At 40.9% G+C, this 19,013-nt stretch overlaps 1 protein-coding gene across 1 annotated transcript in view; it reads left to right on the forward strand.

Annotated features, from left to right (window-relative positions):
• GADL1 (glutamate decarboxylase like 1) overlaps positions 1 to 19,013 on the forward strand; it is a 202,503-nt gene that overhangs the window by 106,453 nt on the left and 77,037 nt on the right. Inside the window, exons 13-14 of the mRNA XM_043967190.1 lie at positions 7,577 to 7,628; positions 15,489 to 15,578. Coding sequence (XP_043823125.1) covers positions 7,577 to 7,628; positions 15,489 to 15,578 — 142 coding nt within the window. The remainder of the gene's footprint in view (positions 1 to 7,576; positions 7,629 to 15,488; positions 15,579 to 19,013) is intronic.

A 19,013-nucleotide genomic window follows, 5' to 3' on the forward strand; every position in this document is an offset into this window, starting at 1 on the left:
GGAATTAACAATCCCATTTTACAGATGAGCAAAGTGTGCCTTGTGGACTTGCCCTGGACATGACCACCTAGAAGAAGGGCTAGGATTAGCGGCCAGGTTTTCTGATTCCTTGTTCAGGATTCTTCCCCTTTTGCCCCTTCCTCACCCTGTCACCCACCCAGTCCAGCTCCTGCACGTTTCAGTGACCTATGCATCAATTCTTTTTTTTTTTTTTTTTGAGGAGCGATAGGGGATAAGTGACTTGCCCAGGGACACACAGCTAGTAAGTGTCAAGTGTCCGAGGCCAGATTTGAACTCAGGTCCTCCTGAGCTGGTGCTTTATCCACTGCCCAACATAGCTGCCCCCCCCTTTAATGTCTGAGCTTTTATTTATTTATTTTTTGCTGGGTAATGAGGGTTAAGTGACTTTCCCAGGGTCACACACCTAGCTCCCCCCATGCATCAATTCTTGAAGAAGAATTTCTCCTTTTCCAAATGAAATTATAGCCAGCTACCTGCCTTAACCTTTCACGTAGCTAACATCTGACACCTCATCCCTAACATGGGCCAAAGGCATACCACGTTCCCACTGCTGGTGCCTGCCTGGTGCCAAATGAAAGGGCACAAACTCCCTTTTAGGAGTTTCTCTTCACAGTGACATTAAATTACAAAGTCTTGGAAGGTGTATCGGAGAGTTTTTCCTTCCAGTATTCTTTTATTTTTAACCTGCTCAGAAGGTTCATAGTCCACCTCCCTCCCCAAGTAAGCTATAGACACTTCTTCATTCTGGGGCCATCTTTTCTTCCTTCCCAGTGTATCTATCAGTTATTCCTCTGGGTGAAGGCATCTTTAATCAATTGAAACTGCTGCCTGATGGTAGTTAAAAGTAATTTCCCGGCAGCCTCTTGGCCCAAGGTGAAGTAGGCTGCTCCCAGGATACAGAATAGAGAGATCCACATTTTTGATAGCGAGGATTTTCCTGGGCTCATTTCTAAGTGAAAGTGACATTGTTTCTTCAGGAAGCAGAATTGCCTCACCCAGCCAGCATCTCACGGATAAGGCATATTCCACACGGTGAGCGCTTGGCGGCTTCAGTGGGCATTAGCCGCATCATGTCACGAGCTGTCAGTTTCCCTGGGCACTGCGCCAGGCTCCTTAACTAACTACTTGACCAGCTGTGTCTCCTTTCTTCCTGATAGGTTATAATAGGGATTACGCAGATGCCTTGGCGATAATGTTTCAATGTTACTGAATTTAGACCTAGCTTAATTTGGATACTAGCATCTTGACCTTATGATTTAAGAGCCACATTCCTTTCCACTGGAAAAGTTTAATAATACTTAACATCGCGGGACTTTTTCTGAGTGTATTCTTTCTGAAGGACAGTTCATGTAACTCCGGGGTGTTAGACTTGAGATTCATGAGCTTTTAAAGAATACTTTGAGAGCTGTATTTCAATGATTGGCTCCCTTTGTCATTCATAATCCCTTTGAAATAAAAATTGCATTTTATTTTAAGCATTTAGAAGCATTATTCTGAGAGGGGTCCACAAGCTTCCATTGAATTCCATTGAGGGGTCCACAAGCTTCCACAGACAACCAAGGGGGTACATAACACAAAACAAATTAAGGACTAGACTGATCTACCCCATTCGTTTCAAAATAATAAATGTTTAAAAAGTTGCTTGCTCTGTATCATGCATAGTCCTAGACACCAGAAACACTAAGACAAAAATGAAACTGTCCCTGACCTCAAGAAGCTTATACTCTACTGGAAGAATGCCTGGTAAATGTTTGCACAAGAAACTCTCTGTAGTTATTTCAGGAAATATCTTCTTTAATTTGTCTAGTATAGGAGCCCTCTACACTCTTTCGCTCAGCTCACTGGCAGAATATAAGGAGATTAGCTGAGTTAGGGGGATATCTGAATTTTCTGCCCAAGATGTGAGGAAGTAGGGATATGGGCAGGACTTGTGATAAAATGGCCTGAGGCAGAGATGTCAAACACACAGCTTGAGGTCATACACTCCTCAGGCAGCCTGAACCTGATTAAAATGTAATTGGGATGGGGCAGCTAGGTGGTGCAGTGGATAGAGCACCAGCCCTGGAGTCAGGGGACCTGAGTTCAAATTTGACCTCAGATCCTTGACAGTTACTAGCTGTGTGACCATGGGCAAGTCACTTAACCCCAATTGCCTCACCAAAAGAAAGAGAGAGAGAGAGAGAGAGAGAGAGAGAGAGAGAGAGAGAGAGAGAGAGAGAAAGAGAGATAGAGAGAAAGAGAGAAAGAAAGAAAGAAAGAAAGAAAGAAAGAAAGAAAGAAAGAAAGAAAGAAAAGTGTAAAGGGGGGGGCAGCTAGGTGGCACAGTGGATTCAGGAAGACCTTGAGTTCAAATCCAGCCTCAGACATTTGACACTTACTAGCTGGGCAAGTCACTTAACCCTCATTGCCCCACCAAATAATGTAATTGGGAAATATTTAACTATCTAAATAAAAGCACAAAAAAAAAAAAAACAACAACCCTACCCTTAAATTTTGAAACAAAGTCATTTTGCTGTCACAGATATCCTTATGGATGGTTTAGTGGACCCCATTCCACTTTACAAGCTTAAAAAAGCCATATCATCATAAGTACTGATGACATTGGAACCAGAAAGAACTGAATTCAAATCCAGTCTCAAGTATTCACTAGGTGTGTGATCCTGGACAAGTCATTTAACTTCTGTTTGTCTCAGTTTTCTTGTCTGTAAAATAGGGCGAATAATAGTACCTACCTCAGAGGACTATTGTGAGGATCAAATGAGATAATTAATGTAAAGCTAAATATAATGTAAATAATGGAATATGTGGGAAATGGTATATATATATATATATATATTCTAGCTACTGCTTACTTTCTAGCTCTCAGTCTACTCCTGCTGATTCCTAATGTTGACACCATTCCTTAGCCCTTAGGCTACACTGAAAGGTTCAAGATCATACAAATTAGAGCTAGAAAGGACCTGAAGGATCACTTAACCCAGTTCTTCTCATAAAGTCTGTGAACAATAAGCTTTGCTGGACGAGTGTGGAAGCAGATAAAACTTATGAGTTATAGTTCCTTGTTCTTCAGTCCTGTCTGACACCACTGCTATCCACAAGGTTTTCTTGGCAAAGATAATGTAGTGGTTTGCCATTTCTTTCCCAGTGTATTAAGAGAAACAGAGGTGAAGTGACTTATCCAGGGTCAAACAGTTAGTGTCTGAAGTTGGAATTGAACTCAGGTCTTCCTAATTTCAGGCTCATTGCTCTATCCACTGAGTCATCTAGCTGCCTCCCATGGGAGAAAAACATACAAATTACAGGTGCATGAACAAATGTCTCAACTCTCCATAACAGCTTTTCATGTGCCTTGATTTCTCATGGCAAATATGTAAGCATATATGCATATTTAATGCATTTATATATGATATATTATATTTGTATACAACATACATATTATTTGTATACAACATATTATTATAATATATACTATATTACACTGTAATTAATGTATTAAGATGTTAGACACATATTTACAGTCATATTATATACACCTATTACATATACATACATATATACACAGATAGTATATAATCTAGTCCTATATCTATCTCTATGCTGCACCATGAGCAAAAATACATTCATATAGCACTTAGTCATACTTCTGAGGAAGCTGAGGCCCTCTCTGGGGAGAAAAGACTTAGCCAAGACAACAAGATAGCAGAACAATAACTATGACCCTGACTTCCCAGTACACCAAGCAATAGACCTGATTCAATTATCCAGTGGAAAAAAATAAATCCATTGGCTCCTATTGATTGACTCTCACAAGGACTGTACTTCATGACCTTGCCATATTTTCCCTGGCTTCTCATAGTTTTATTTTCCATTGGTGAAGAGGTTATTACACTCTTTCCTTTCATCTACCATTTTTCTTAGATGTCTTTTTTCATTTTACTGATTCCATCGGTCAGCTGATGTCCTCTTCCCCTGGGGCCCTTTCAGTCCTAGGGCCCTTTAAATCCAGTACTTTGAAGCTCAAATATTCAACTCTCATCAGTTCTTTCTTTCACATACTAATATCTCCAAATAAGGGCCCAATAGTAGCCCAGGAAGAAAAGCCTCTGTCCACTTAAACACCACAATAACAACAAAGAATGATCAGAGAGCATGGACGAGTGAGTGGAGAGCTGGATTTAGAGTCAAGAAAACTCGGGTCTGAATCCAACCTTGGACACTTACTGCCTATGTGACCTTCAGCAAATCATTAAAAAACCCTCTTTGCGTCAGTTTCCTCATCTATAAAATGAGAGGTTTATTGGTCTTTGAGGTATTCACTAGCTTTTTAATCTATGATCATATGATCTGTAAAAGAAAATAAATTTATGTGGCTCAAATGAGATAATGCAAGTAAAATGTTTTACAAACTTAGCACTAGTATATATGATGCCCTCCCACCACCATTACCAGCTCTAGGATGCTTTGGGAACAGTGAGGCTGGGACCACAAAGTTAAAATTCTCCTATAAGGTATTAGAATCCTCAGAGCTTGAAAGAGACATTAGAGTCCATCTAGTCTGACTCTTTTATTTTACATATGAAGAAACTGAGGCACAGTTAAGTTTTTGTGATTTTGCCAGCTTATATAGCTGGAAAATGTCATAACCTGGATTCAAATGCAGGTCTTCTGATTCCAAATCACAGAATCATAGATTCAGAACTGGTAGAGACCAGCAGGTCCACCCCTCTCATTTTACAGATAGGGAAATTGAGATACAGAGAGGTGAAGTGACTTCTTCGGAATCATACAACTAGTAAGTATCTAAGGTAGGATTTGAACGCAAATCCTCTTGACTCAAAGTCCACCATTGTGCCCACTGCTCATGCCACTCTTTCCGCTACATTATGCTGACTCAATTTCAATGGGGAAAATAATTCAGAACCCCACAGGTTGGAAAATACCACTTCTGCTTGACATAAGACAGAGAATTGTGCTTGTTGGGTTTCAGCAGGGGAAGAAAAACAAAAGCATTTTGGCATGTTTGCAGCTACCCATTGGGGAAGCTGGCCTGCTGAGGGATATCTCAGCAATCAGGCTAAATGGGTATTTGCCATGGGGTGATTTTTAAAGCAGCACACTGAAGAATCATGGGCATCAGTCTTTATAGCAACAACAAACAACTCAGCAGCTCTCCTTGGTGCTGGCCCCCAGGGTCTCATTTATCTATTCCCCAGGCTCACGATCTCTACAACATTGGAATGCATTCCATTCACTCACATGGAGACTGAGGGACTTATTGTTGCCAGGAGGGAAAAGGTTTAGTTGGACAGAATGTGGCTTTTGTGGCAGGGGCCATGTTTCTGTGGCTGGGGAGGGTCAGGAGCCTAGAGTAAATCAGCCATGCTGTAGACACCTATACCCAGGTGGGTGCCTGTGATGAATCATGCAAGCCCACATCCATACAGACATTTTGCTGAATACAGATGGCAGATTTCAGAAGCCTGGAGTGGCTCAGTGCCCCCATGGGTATACTTTAATGAAATGATAGTGACTATTGGGGAGGGGGCAAGGGGAGAGAGGGGCCAGAATGATGGTGGTCAGACTTGGGGAGCCAAGGCAATGGGGAAAGGCAAGGCCATGTCATGAAGTGACCAGAAGAGGCAGGAAACTGTAAAAGACCACAGGACAGGGGGGCAGCCAGGTGGTTCAGTGGATAGAGCACCAGCCCTGGAGTCAGGAGGACCTGAGTTCAAAATCTGGCTTCAGACACTTGACACTTACTAGCTGTGTGACCTTGGGCAAGTCACTTAACCCCAATTGCCTCACTTAAAAAAAAGACCATTGGACATCAGGAGGGAACCTTAGAGATCCTCTAGGTCAGGGGTCCTTTCCTTTTTTGTGTATCGTGGACCACCCTGTCAATCTAGTGTAACTTATGGACCCTCTTCTCAGAATAATGGTTTTTTTGTTGTTTTTGCTTTTTGCTTTTTTAGTGAGGCAATTGGGGTTAAGTGACTTGCCGAGGGTCACACAGCTAGTAAGTGTTAAGTGTCTGAAGCCGGATTTGAACTCAGGTACTCCTGAATCCAGGGCTGGTGCTCTATCCACTGTGCCACCTAGCTGCCCCTCAGAATAATGTTTTAAAAGCAAGAACAAAATATAGAGGGTTACAAAAGAAACTAAGAGTTAATGAAAATAAAAATGCAATCTTTATTTTCCCATCCAAGGGCACCAACCCCCTAAAGTCTATCCACAGACCTGTGGACCCCAGGTTAAGAACGCTTGATCTATCCCTTTATTTTACAGATGTGACAGGTAAAGTGATAGCCACATGGCAAGCAATAGGACACAATTTTGATCCAAATATTACTGTCCCATTTGAGGATCACTCTCCAGGGTTCCTCTTTATCAATCAATCAATCAATACTAAATGCTAACTGTCCCAGAATGAGACTGAAGACAGATCAGGGCAGCCATTGCATTTTAGAACTAGAAGAGAATTTTGAGCCCCTCTTGTTTTACAGAGCTGTGGTGAGATTAGAAGTTTTACCCAAGGCCCTGCAGCTAGTCAGAGACAACCCAGACTCAATTCTAAGTCTCGCAGTGGTATCAGGACTTCTAAAATTCCAATCCAAGACCTCAGCTATAGCTTCTGTTGAACTGTCCAAAGCAGCTTGGGGTGGAGCCAAGGAATTTGAAACTGAAGCTGTGAGAAGATGGGAGATGTGAGATGCTTTGCTAGTCCATGGGTGGCATTGGGGTGGATTCTTGGTATACATCAAAGTTCAGAGTTCAAGGTGGCATCCCCATATTAGGGTTACATCAGCTATCTAGCAGTATAGAGTTGTACTCTCTTTTTGTTTTTAAGTGAGGCAATTGGGGTTAAGTGACTTGCCCAGGGTCACACAGCTAGTAAGTGTTAAGTGTCTGAGGCCAGATTTGAACTCAGGTACTCCTGACTCCAGGGCCAGTGCTCTATCCACTTCATCACCTAGCTGCCCCTAGAGTTGTACTCTCAATGGCCTGTTAGTCCCCTTCAAGTTCTGAAATTATGATTTTATTATCTAAGATCCTATGACCTAGAAGAAGCCTTCCAGGTTAATTTGCTAATTCTAATCTTTAGACCCATTTATCTGACTTGAACCCTGCCAGGGGTGACTCAAATTGTCTTCCAAATTGGACAAAAATTCTACTTTGTCACTCACCTTTCAAGAAATCCAAGAGTTGCTTAAGGTATATGCCAATCTATGTTTCCCAGAATGATGTATGTATCTATTGGTGACACAGTCTCATGTAGCAGATAGAACCCTGGACTTGGAATCAGCAAGACCCAGGTTCAAATCCCATCTCGGACACTAGTTGTTTGACATTGGGCAAGTCACTTAACATCTCTGAGCCTCAGCTTCACGATCTGCAAAATGGGATGGTTGGAATCACTAACCTCTAAGGCCCCTTCTGGCCCTAAATCTAAGATAATGTGTACAGAAAAGAATCTGTGATCACAATGGCATCCTGAGCCTGAAATGCTCCAGGCTTTGGGGTTTATTTCCAACATAGTTGTGTTTTTTAATTACAGGTACCTCGTGGAGGAAATTAAGAAAAGAGCAGGATTCCGACTGCTTTTAGAGGTAAGTCAACACCTGCTTGTTGTGTTAGTGATTTTGTCAATCAACGGGGATAAAGGTGGCAATTTTCTCATCTGTTATTCTTTGCTGGGGTTGTCGCTGGTGGAAATCAATCATTAGCTTAATTCAGGGAGTCCATTATGTTCATTTACTCTATTAGGGGATACTTTTGCTCTTTGTAGGATCTACTGAGAACACCCTCATGCTTTTAAGCAGTGGAAATCAAAGTAGTCACTAATAATTACTCAGGATTCTGCAGAAGAAATTATGACACGATGATATACAAATTGCTTATTGACTCCACAGGCTGCCCAGGCTGTAAAAATGTGGGCAATCTATTAGGATGCAAATCCTTAAGTGAATGGACAATAATTCTCATTCCTTCTTTTGGCTTTTAAAGGAATAAATGACTCCCCCTGCCCACCCCCTCAGATATGAACTACAGGAAAATGGAGATTCTCTTGTTGGCTAAGTTTAAGAAATAAATAACAGACTACCTTTACTGGGTCTCAACATGGGGAGGCAGCTGTAGAGTAGTGGAATAAACCCTCTTCTTGGGGTCAGAAGCTCTGGAATGGGAGTGAGTTCTGACTCTTCCAATAACTCACCAGCTCCTCCAAGTTTAGTTTCCATATCTGCAAAATGGGAGCAATAATAATTGCACTCTACCACAAGTTGCTGAGAGGAAAGCCCTACATGTGCATCATATCTCTCTCTCTCTCTCTCTCTCTCTCTCTCTCTCTCTCTCTCTCTCTCTATATATATATATATATATATATATATATATATATATATATACATATATATATATATACACACACACATACATATATATATATATACATACATATATATAAACACACATATATATACACATACATATATATACACATACATATATATATACATATATATGATGTTGTTATTAAGGTTTTTTCTTGTTTCTGACCTGTGATTCCATCACTGTAAGTACCTCCAAAAATGGAAACTCCCTCTGCTGATATTGACACGATGCAATGAGTGCCAAAATATGGAGGCAGAGAACAAGAGTTTAGATTCTGCCTCTGACATTCACTATTTATCTGAGCTTGAGTCAATCAGTTAACCCATCTGGGACTCTGTTTCCTCCGCTGTAAAAAGAAGCAGATAAACTAGATGGCCTCTGAGGGTCTTTCCAGCTCAAAATCTATAAGCCCCTAATTCAGATCAACAATTTTTCTATGATCAGTGGTCTTAGAGAATTGCCTAGGAGCCTCAACCACAACAGCAACAGCAACAGCAACAGCAACAACATCAAGAGGCTCAATGACTTAATGATTTATGCACGCACACAAAACTAGGATATGACAGAGGTCCTCTCTTCCTCACTCAGGATTATGCTTAGAAGCAGAGTCTATCTACTACCTTGCCCTGTGTCTCAGGTATTACTACAATAATAATGTACATAATAGTAACAATAATAAATTGAGTATACCAACTTTAAGATTGTCTGATGAAATGTAAAGTCCTTCAGGGCAGACTGCCGTATTTTGGTCTCTGAATGCCCTGTATCCAGTGCTCAGCTGGAGCTGGCTCCTACAGGCTTGTGAGACACCATTGCTGAATTTTCAATGGGAGCATTTCCACCTCATAAGTCTTCCAACCCTACAAATCAGGACTGATTTATTGTTTTGTTGATTGTCTAAACTTACAAAAATGATAGAGAAAAATGTTAAAATGCAGATCACACTTGAAAATGTGCCATGCGTACTTTTTCTTTTCAGAGAGCAGGTTGTTAAACTTTTACTAGTAGACCCCTTCCTTTACCTAGCACTTGACATAAAGCAATAAAGTGGTTGCTGAATTCAATTGAACTGAAAATCAGGATTCTAGCTTAGTCTTCTAGCACTTGTGGGATGCTTTCCTGCTGCGTCAGTATCATCAATATATCAAAAAGTCTCTTTCCCAGTGTGTTGGGTACATTCTCTATCAGAGGACATGGCTATAAAAGGGCATAGAGAGCAGCACCCGGCCTGGAATGGTGCAAATAATATTTCCTATAGTAAAGTGGACAGATAATGTGTGTGGTTCCCTTTGCTCTGGGAAATGCATTTGGTGTAGCTGAAAGTTGTTTTTCTTAGGGAAAAGGCTAATAGCTGTAATAGTCGCTGTTTTTGAGGTTGTAGTTAAGGCACTAAGGCTGACAATGTCAAGAGAAATATTGAAAACACTGTGTGGAGCTGCTCTCAATGTGGAGTGCAGAGTACTTGAATTTTTAGTTTAGTTTTTTTTTTTTTACTGTCAGAAGCAAGAATAATGCATATTATCTTGACAGCAAAGGAAGTTATCATTTCAAAGGAAATGCTCATTATTCTCAGGCCCCTGAAAATCACCTCTTTAATTTTCCACGTTTCATTTGAGATTCTGAGCAGAGATATCTTGGTAGGTGTTTTTGTTCTCACATTATCTGTCCCAGGCTTCTTTTCGAGCTCATGGTTGAAGCTGAGATGTTTCCACTTGGGTTTCCTTTCTCTCTCTGTTTCTGGATTTGCAGGAATAACCCAGTAGAGTGTAAGCCACTCAAAGGCAGGAAACATTTCCAATTTTGTTCTTGAGTCACCAACAAGCTAACATAGTGCCTGAAACATGACACCACCACCACAACCACCACCATCATCATTGTCATTGTTGTCATAGATTTTATAAAGCACTTTAGTGTTGGCAAATCACTTTACATTTATTATCTCATCAGATCCCTACAACTCAGTGAGTGAGGGGCTATTATTATCCCTATTTCCTGTTTTACAGATTGGGAAATTGAGATTAAGAGTGGTGAAGTAGCCAGAGTCATACAGCTAGCCAGTATATGAGAAAGAATTTGAATTCAGGCTCTCCAGACTCCAACTCCATCATTTGGTGCACTTTGCCATCTGGGTACCTTAGACCTATAATAAGTACTCAATAAATATTTGTTACTTAATCCATGATTTACTTCATTTTGTTGTTGTGTTCAGTCATTTCATTCTATGTGACCCCATTTTGTGATTTTCTTGGCAAAGATACTGGAGTGGTTTGCCATTTCCTTCTCCAACACATTTTTACAGATGAAGAAACTGAGACAAACAGGGTGAAGTGACTTGCCCAGGGTCACATAGTGAGTAAGTGTCTGAAGCTGGATTTGAACTCAGGATTTCCTGACTCCAGGCCCAGCACTCTATCTAATGTGTCAACATAGCTGCCCTCAATTTACTTTAAATAGACGTACAAATATCTCCTTCAATAGAATGTAAGCTTTTTGAGAGCAATGACTTTCATTTTTATCTCTGTATCTCTGGTGCCTAGTACAGTTCCTGGCACAAAATTAATCACATAAGTGCTTAATAAATTCATGTTGAATTATATTAGAACCTTTTAGTTAGAAGGACCTTAAATAGCATCTCTGTAGTAAGAGGTATGGTGGTGCATGGGACAGACACTGTCCTTGGGGTCAGATGAACCTGGTTTTCAATTCTGCCTTAAGCTCTTACTTAAGCATGTAACCCTGGGCAAGATGCTTGACTTCTCAGTAGGAAAAGGAGGATGGATAATACCTGTGAACCCCACCTAGCAGTGCCCTTCATAGGCTCAGATGAGATGAGGCACATGAAGCCTTCTGCAAATCTTAGAGTTATTATGATGATAAAACTAAATACCAAGTACCAATGTCACTTTAAGAAGAGGTGGGGCCAACAGGAAGGCTTAAATTTAAAGATGACCCTGTCTAACAGTAGCACATAGGTGTTATGATTATCTGTCAATTTGGCCTCCTTGTCTTTGCTCTGTCCTTCCAGCTTCCCTACCCCTTCAGCTCACTTATCAATTAAATGGGCTAATAAGAACCAATCAATAGACTGGGTCTTATTTTAACATCTGTTCCGATTCCCTTCATGCCAATTCAGCCTTTGTTGATTATTTACTGGCTGTGCAGCACCTTTTTGGGTGTTGGCAGTGGTATAAAATTCAGATCAGAAAGAGCCCCTGCCCTCATGGTGTTTCAAGTCTAGTGGAGGGATAAGACCAAAATAAAAAGTAATATGCAATGCTAATAAGTCATGGTAATAAGTGTCTTAGATAGTTGTAGAACACAGTGCAATGTGAGGTCTGAGTTTTGACTGTTCTCCATTACTCTATTCCTGTTTCTGTTCCTTCCCCAGTCCTAGGCTATTCACTCTGGCTACTGGATTCCCATCTTCTCTAGTTTCTTGAGATATTTCATCTCTAGAGCTGATCTCATCCTGCCATTATGAACTTTTGACAGTCCCACTGAGTGGCTCTGGTCACCTCATCCTCCCCATTTCTAGCACTTCACATAGGCAAGAAGCAACAATGTGTTCTAACCCCATCATTCCCCCTAAATCAACATTCTTTTTTTTTTTTTAGTGAGGCAATTGGGGTTAAGTGACTTGCCCAGGGTCACACAGCTAGTTAAGTATTAGGTGTCTGAGACTGGATTTGAACTCAGGTACTCCTGACTCCAGGGCCAGTGCTCTATCCACTGCGCCATCTAGCTGCCCCTAAATCAACATTCTTTAAATGATTTTGTTCTTTTAGTGAATCCTCCAATCTCCTCCTGGGTTCCAGGTAGACCATCATCAATCCACCAATTCTCTCTTGAAAGACTTTGCCAAATGACTTACTGGATACATTGCTACCTCCAGCATTCTCCTGTTCTAAAAGTCAAGGAACCCTATAAAATAACCCCAGAAATAAAGTTCCGTTTGTCAGGGTTTGTTCCTAGTAAACCCATGCTGGCCAAACGTGATGCATTATTCACTTTGAAAGCCTTTCAATGGATCTGACAATAGTTTTTTTTTTTCCCTTTTAGAAAGAATAGATAGGATATGTCATTTCTTCAAGGGGTCTGGATTTCTTTCATATTTCTAAGAAGTCAGTCTGAATAGTATCTGAAGGTTCCCAATGTCTGATATGAGCCTAACAATACTTTATACTCCTTGAACTAAAGGTCCTATGTGAAATGTGATGGACAAAGAGAACTAAACTAATACTTACAGGCTAGGGACTGTTAGAAGGTGCTTATAGCTTCATGGGGGGAGGTGTCATGCTATCTATGCTTCATAAACCAAAGTCAAACCAAGAAGAGCCAACCGGAATGGTAATGGGGATTTGGGGCAGGGTTTTACCACAAGGGAGATTCGGTAATCAATACCAGGGACTGGGATTTAGAGCCAGGAATCAGACACACAATGAACAAAAATGAGTAGGAATCTGAGGCAGAAGCTATTTAGCCACCTTAATTTGCACCCTCTTTGGTCTGGCTGCCCTTTGGTGCTGAGAGAATATGCAGATGTGATTGTTAAACCATTGCTAATGCATTCATTACTTTAGCAAAAGGGAGAGAAGCCAGGGGACCTGAGAGATGACACTGCTTTCAGTTTCAGAATGGGAAGGAAGGTAGATAATTCAGACTGTTGGTCAGTGGATTTGATGTCAATTCCGGGTGGGCACAGAAAAAAATAGCAAGCATTATTAAAGGAACAGTTTGCATGGACTTAGAAAGTTCATTAAGAACATGGCTTGCCAGACCAGATCTTTTTCCCTTTCTGATAAATTTGCTCAACTAGTGCTGAGGCAGTCCAGCACAGTGGATAGAGAGCCAGCCTAAAAATGACAAAGATCTGCGTTCATGTACGGCCTCTGACACATTGGCTGTGAGACCCTGGGATTGTCACTTAACTTCTGAATGCTCTCAGCACCTCACTAAAACTATAATTTACAGAAAGGGGGCCTGATTTGTATTGGTAGAATTTTTTTTTTTCTATCTCTCTCTCTCCTTAGGACTGTGTTTTTGCCTTTCTTTGTACCCCCAGCACTAAGCTGGTGCCTGGAAAAGCTCAAGCTTGTTGACTGACAATAACTGATTCTACCAATGCTATCACAAGGCTCCCTCTCTCTCTCTCTCTCTATCACTAATAGACTAGAAGGAAATGCTATGAAAATAGCACATGTGAAGGTCAACAAGGCATCCAACAAAATCTCTCCCTATTGGAATTGATCCAGACTGAATGATTTTAGAGTTGGGTGCCTTTGGAGCCCATAGAGCCCACAGAATGCTAATGAATGGATTAATGTTGGCCTGAAGGGAGCTTTCTAGTGAAGCGTCCCAGGGCTCTGTCCTTGGCCTGGTTCTGTTCAGCATGTAAATCAATGACTTAGATTAAGGGATAGATGCATGCTTATCAAACTTGCTGGTGACATGAAAATTTGAGAGGGCCAGTACATTGAATCAGGTGATTGAAATTCCCCAAAGATTTAAGTGGTTTAGCAAAATGGACTGAAGCTAGTAAGAGGAAATTAAAAGAGGAAAATGCACAATCCCATAAGTAAGGGGTTTTATTTGCATTTTTGTTTTTCAACCAGTGGCACAAGTGAAGGATGAGAGAGATACGGCTGGAAAGCAGTTCCCACGGGTGGGAAAGAAGGCCTATAGCTTTTAGTAGATTTCATGAGTGGCCAAAAGAGCCAGGGTGGACTTAGGCAGGCCATACCTTGAGCAAGAAAACAAACGATCCTGCTGTATGCTGAGCCCATTGGAACATAGCTGGAGTATTCTTTCCAGTTCTGAGTTATGGATTTAAGGAAAGAAATTGACAAACTGGAGTAGATATGAACGAGGGCAATGATGGTGGTCAGGGAACCAGAAACCCATTTATTTAAAAAAAAAGGGACCAATTAAAATACCTGGGAATATTTAGACTGCAGAAAAGGAAAAAAAATTTGGGAAATAGGGAGCAATATAGTAATTAACTAGCTAGCCTCTGAGGTTCTTCCTTCTGAATATGAGATTCTGAAACTCAAATCTTTATTTGGAAGTTTGTCAAGGAATTAGGCTTGTGTTGATTAGGTACCAGAGCAGGGCCAGAGGAAGAAATTTACAAGAAAGCCTCTTTGAATGTAATGTAAGGAACAACAGACCATGCAAGCCATCCAAATGTGGATAAGGGTGCTGGGGGGAATAGTGAGTTGCCTGTCATTGGACATTTTCAAGGAAACTGGATGGCCATTGGGTGGGGAAGTTATAGACCGGATCCATAGTTTGGTAACATTTGTACTAGCTCACTTTTAAGGTTCCTTCCAAGGAAACCAAGCAGCTTTGGTGAAACTCATCTGTTGTTGTACTATTTGCTCGAGTCCTATTTCATATTCCTCCCTTTCCCATCAAATTGGCCTCAGAGCTGCATCTCTGGACTCTGCACCCATATAATTGCCGACAGTATATGCTTCATAAATGCTTCATTCATTCAGCTTATAGGATCAAATATCTAGAACTAACAGGGAGCTTAAAGTTCATTGAGTCCAGCCCCTTTATTTTACAGATGAGGAAACTGAGATGAGCATAGGTTAAGTGATTTAGCCATGGTGACACAGCTCTGGAGTTTTCCATTGATTCTAGTGGCCTCTTGAATTGTCCTGTGTAGTCCATCCAAACTACAGTCACGTCCATTCCACATAGATATAAAAATTGGAGCAGCATCCTTCTCAAAAAAAAAATTTCTGGCTTTTCTTTTTTAAGTGTCAGAGGCAGTATTTGAACCTAGGTCTCCCTGACTAATACTCTATCCACCCACTGCCCTATGTTGTCTGCTTTAATAAATATTAGTTGAATTTAATTGAATTTACATGTAAAATAGGATTTTGGTCCCCAGAGTTTTTAGCTTGTAATTCTTCACAAACAAGGAACGTATTAAAGCAGCTAAGGAAAGCGTGTTTTTAAAATGGAGAGACACATTTATAGTTACTGTGGCAAAGCCTTGATAGGCAGTGAACACTGTGTATGGATTTGCCCTCAAGGTTAATGGAAACTCCACATCTTTTCTTCTTCTTCAGCCCGAGTTTGCTAACGTTTGCTTTTGGTACATTCCACCAAGTTTAAGGACGATGGGGGAAGGACCTGAGTTCTGGGCAAAGCTGAACCTGGTGAGTGAACTGAATATTGTTCATTGATGGGACTGATGATTTGGCGGCCACTATATGCAAGGTACTGTGAATAAACCTCCTTAAGACCTGATCTTTGTCCTCAAAGTGCAGGAGAGAACTACACTGATCCATGGTCAGGTAGGAAGGGATGAGGAAGAACTAGCCGTGAAGAAGAGGGGAGGGGGCTTAGGGGTAAGGGGCACTTTTGTGGCTACTGAGAAGCTATCCTACCATCTTGCTTTCACTTTAAAGTCTTCTTTGTTCCCTAATATTCTAAGGGGGGAATGGTGGGAACCCCAGAGAACATGCTTCTGCAACAGGTGATGAAGGCATTGGTGGTAAATAGAGAAGAGATCATGAATACTCCGGTGTGTTAGGGTTCAGAGGAGCTGCCTTTGTAGATCAAGCATTTTCTAGTTAGTTATTGCAGTATACCATTTGGTCTTGAAGGCTTGTCTAGGAAATAGCTTTGCTGTAACTCTTCCTTGCTTCCCATCTGCCCCCATACTTCTGGGGATTGTTAGTGGTAAGGCAAGAGAAGCTGTCCAGCAGCTTTCTCTCTCTGCTGCCCCTGCTAATCAATCCTCTATCCCTACCCACTGACCCTCTTAAAACTTAGGGGAAGTCTAACATTATTGAGAAAACATTGGGGGCCTCATCTGCCTGTCCTTTCAGCACAAAAGTGGGGCAGTTAGGAGGGAAAAGGCATTCTCACTGGCAGGTCTTCAAGCAGAATGGATGTGTACACTTTGAGAATGTCAGGGAGCAGCTGGACTACATTGATGCTACATCCCCTTCAACCCTGAGATTCTCTGATTATAATAATAATAATATCTAGGCTTTTTATACATAAACTATCTCATTGGAACCCTACAACAATCCCATGATGTAGGAGCTATTATTATCCCCATTTTACAGATGAAGAAACTAAGGCTGAGAGAAGTTAAGTCACATGGCTGCTAAGTGTTTTAGGCAAATTGCAAGCTTGGGTCTTCCTGACGCTAAATCCAGCAGTCCGTGCGCCACGGCACCACCTAGTGGCCTACTGTGATCTTTGCGGCAATCTTCCATCTTCACAACATATTGTCTGTATCTACTGATAACCCCATTTGCAATGCCATATTTTACTCTGAAAGTGTTATTCAAATTCTAAAGTTTATCATTTTCATTATTTATACATGACTAATTAAGCTTCTTTCACTTTAATATAATGGACATGGACATTATACAAATACTCTACTTACTATCAAAACTGGTGGCAGATGGTGAAGCCAAGAAACGATGAAGGCTATTCACTGCGTCCATGTCTAGACAAAACGTTCATTACCTATTTCAGGCACTTAACACTGTCCTTGGGACTTGTCTTGCATTATCGTCAGATAATGTAGGCAGAGAAGTGCTTAAGAATACATTTCTGATGGTAAGCAACCCATAAAAAGAAATCGGAATGGGAGGAAGGGAGAATTTAATCGTGATCTTTCTGCTAACATTTTTCACTTTGATGGAAAGCTGCTGACATTTCATGGGTGATGGGGGGGGGGTGGAAATACTTTGAGCTGAGAGAAAAATCAGCGTTGCTTTTTTGACTGAGTAATATTCCACTGTTCAGAATAGTTAGAATCTAGTCAAAAGAAGTAGAGATTGTGACATAAGTGCTTTTTAAAATAAGTAATCCTGCAAAGAAATAATTCTGAATATTTCCATTCTCTGTTAGACAAGCGATTTTAGATGAGGAAACTCCCTGTGCTGGTTGCTACTTTCTCTGAAGTTTAGAGAGTTGTCTAGAGCATTGGTGTAAGCTCAGATAGAAATAGGACCACTAAACTGTACTTAGGGATCCCTGTGGGCAGCATATTGACTTAGAAAACCACATGTTAACATTATCTATGTCCCATTGTATTTGTTATTTATTTTGTTAAATATTTTCTAATTAGACTAGCTTAGGGCAATGATAGGGGCTGTGACTTGCCCAGGGTCACACAGCCAGTCTGTGTCAAAAACACAATTTGACTTCAAGGCACTGAGGATACAGAGACATAAATGAAGTTGTCTCTGCCCTCAAGGAGATGAGGAGAGAGAGCATTCCAGTCACTGAGTTATGGAGTCAGGAGGTAGAATGTAGTGGGCTTTGGGAATGCCAATAGGGCAGTTGTAAAGAATACGGACTAAAGAATGAAAGTGGAAAACTGAAGATCATGTATGAGGCTGTTGCGTTAGTCCAGATGAGGGCCTAAGTCTGGGTGGTGGCCATGTGAATGGAGAGAAGGGAATGGATATAAGAGGGAGAGTCCATGGCAACTGATTGGATAGTAAGGAGACAGAAGAAGGTTAGGAAAGATTAAAGGAAGCTACAAGGTTTCAAATCTGGTAGCCTGTGGGAGAGTGATGTCTTCAAAAGTGGGTTTGTAGAAGAAGACAATGACTTCTGTTTTGGACATGTTAAACTTGAGGTGTCTACTGGACGTACAGTTGAAGACATATAAGATACTGTTGCTTTTTCTTCCCTTTATATTCTGTCCTATGTTATTGGAATATAAGCTTGTTGATAGTAAGTACCACCTTGTTTTCCTCTATTTTGTATCCCCAATGCTTAGCACATAGTAAGTGTTTAATAATTATTCTACCTAGATCTAGGATCTATATGCATATGGATGATAATTGAACTTTAGATCACCCAGTAAAGGACTCATTTACAGGGATTTGGGGATGCCCCTTGGTGGGGGACAGGAAATGAATGATGGCCCAATAAAGAAGAGACTGAGAAGGAGCAGTTCTATAGGCAAAAAGAGAGTTAGGAGAAGGTGGGTCATAAAAACCTGGGGAAGAGAGAATACTTAGGCTGTTAGATTTGACATTTAAGAGACAACTGGTTAACATTGAAAGAGATTGTCAATTTAGTGACAAGGTAAGAAGTCTAATTGCAATTGGGTTTAGAAGACAGTGAGAGTAAAGAAGTGTAGTGGAGGAATGAGGGTAAATAGATTTTTCTAAGACTTTAGCTACAAAAGGAAGAAGAAATAAAAGATGATAGCTTGAGGCAGGTTGAAGTGAAGGATTTTTTTTTAAATGAGAGAGACACAGATATATTTGTAGGCAGCAGGGAAGAAGCCAGCAGATAAAGAGAGACAGGAGACTTGAGAAAGAAATGGGGTGACTGAAGGGAAAGGTGATGCAGAAAGCAGTGGACGTAAGGGCACAAGTTCAAGAGTTGAACTTGGGAAAGAGAAGGACCACTGCTTTGTCAAAGATTAGAATAAAGGACCAGACAATGTAAGATAGAAAAGGTTTTGAGGTCAGAACTGAGAAGAAGAGAGAGCTTCTAGTGGATAGTTCATATCTTCTCAATGTGCTTTTGGATGACATCTTCTCCTAAGAGAAGCTAGGTGGTACAATGGATAAAACTCAGGAAGATCTGAGTTCGAATTTGGTCTCAGA

Source organism: Dromiciops gliroides, chromosome 5 (assembly GCF_019393635.1).
Source record: "Dromiciops gliroides isolate mDroGli1 chromosome 5, mDroGli1.pri, whole genome shotgun sequence".
Classification (NCBI taxonomy): Eukaryota; Metazoa; Chordata; class Mammalia; order Microbiotheria; family Microbiotheriidae; genus Dromiciops; species Dromiciops gliroides.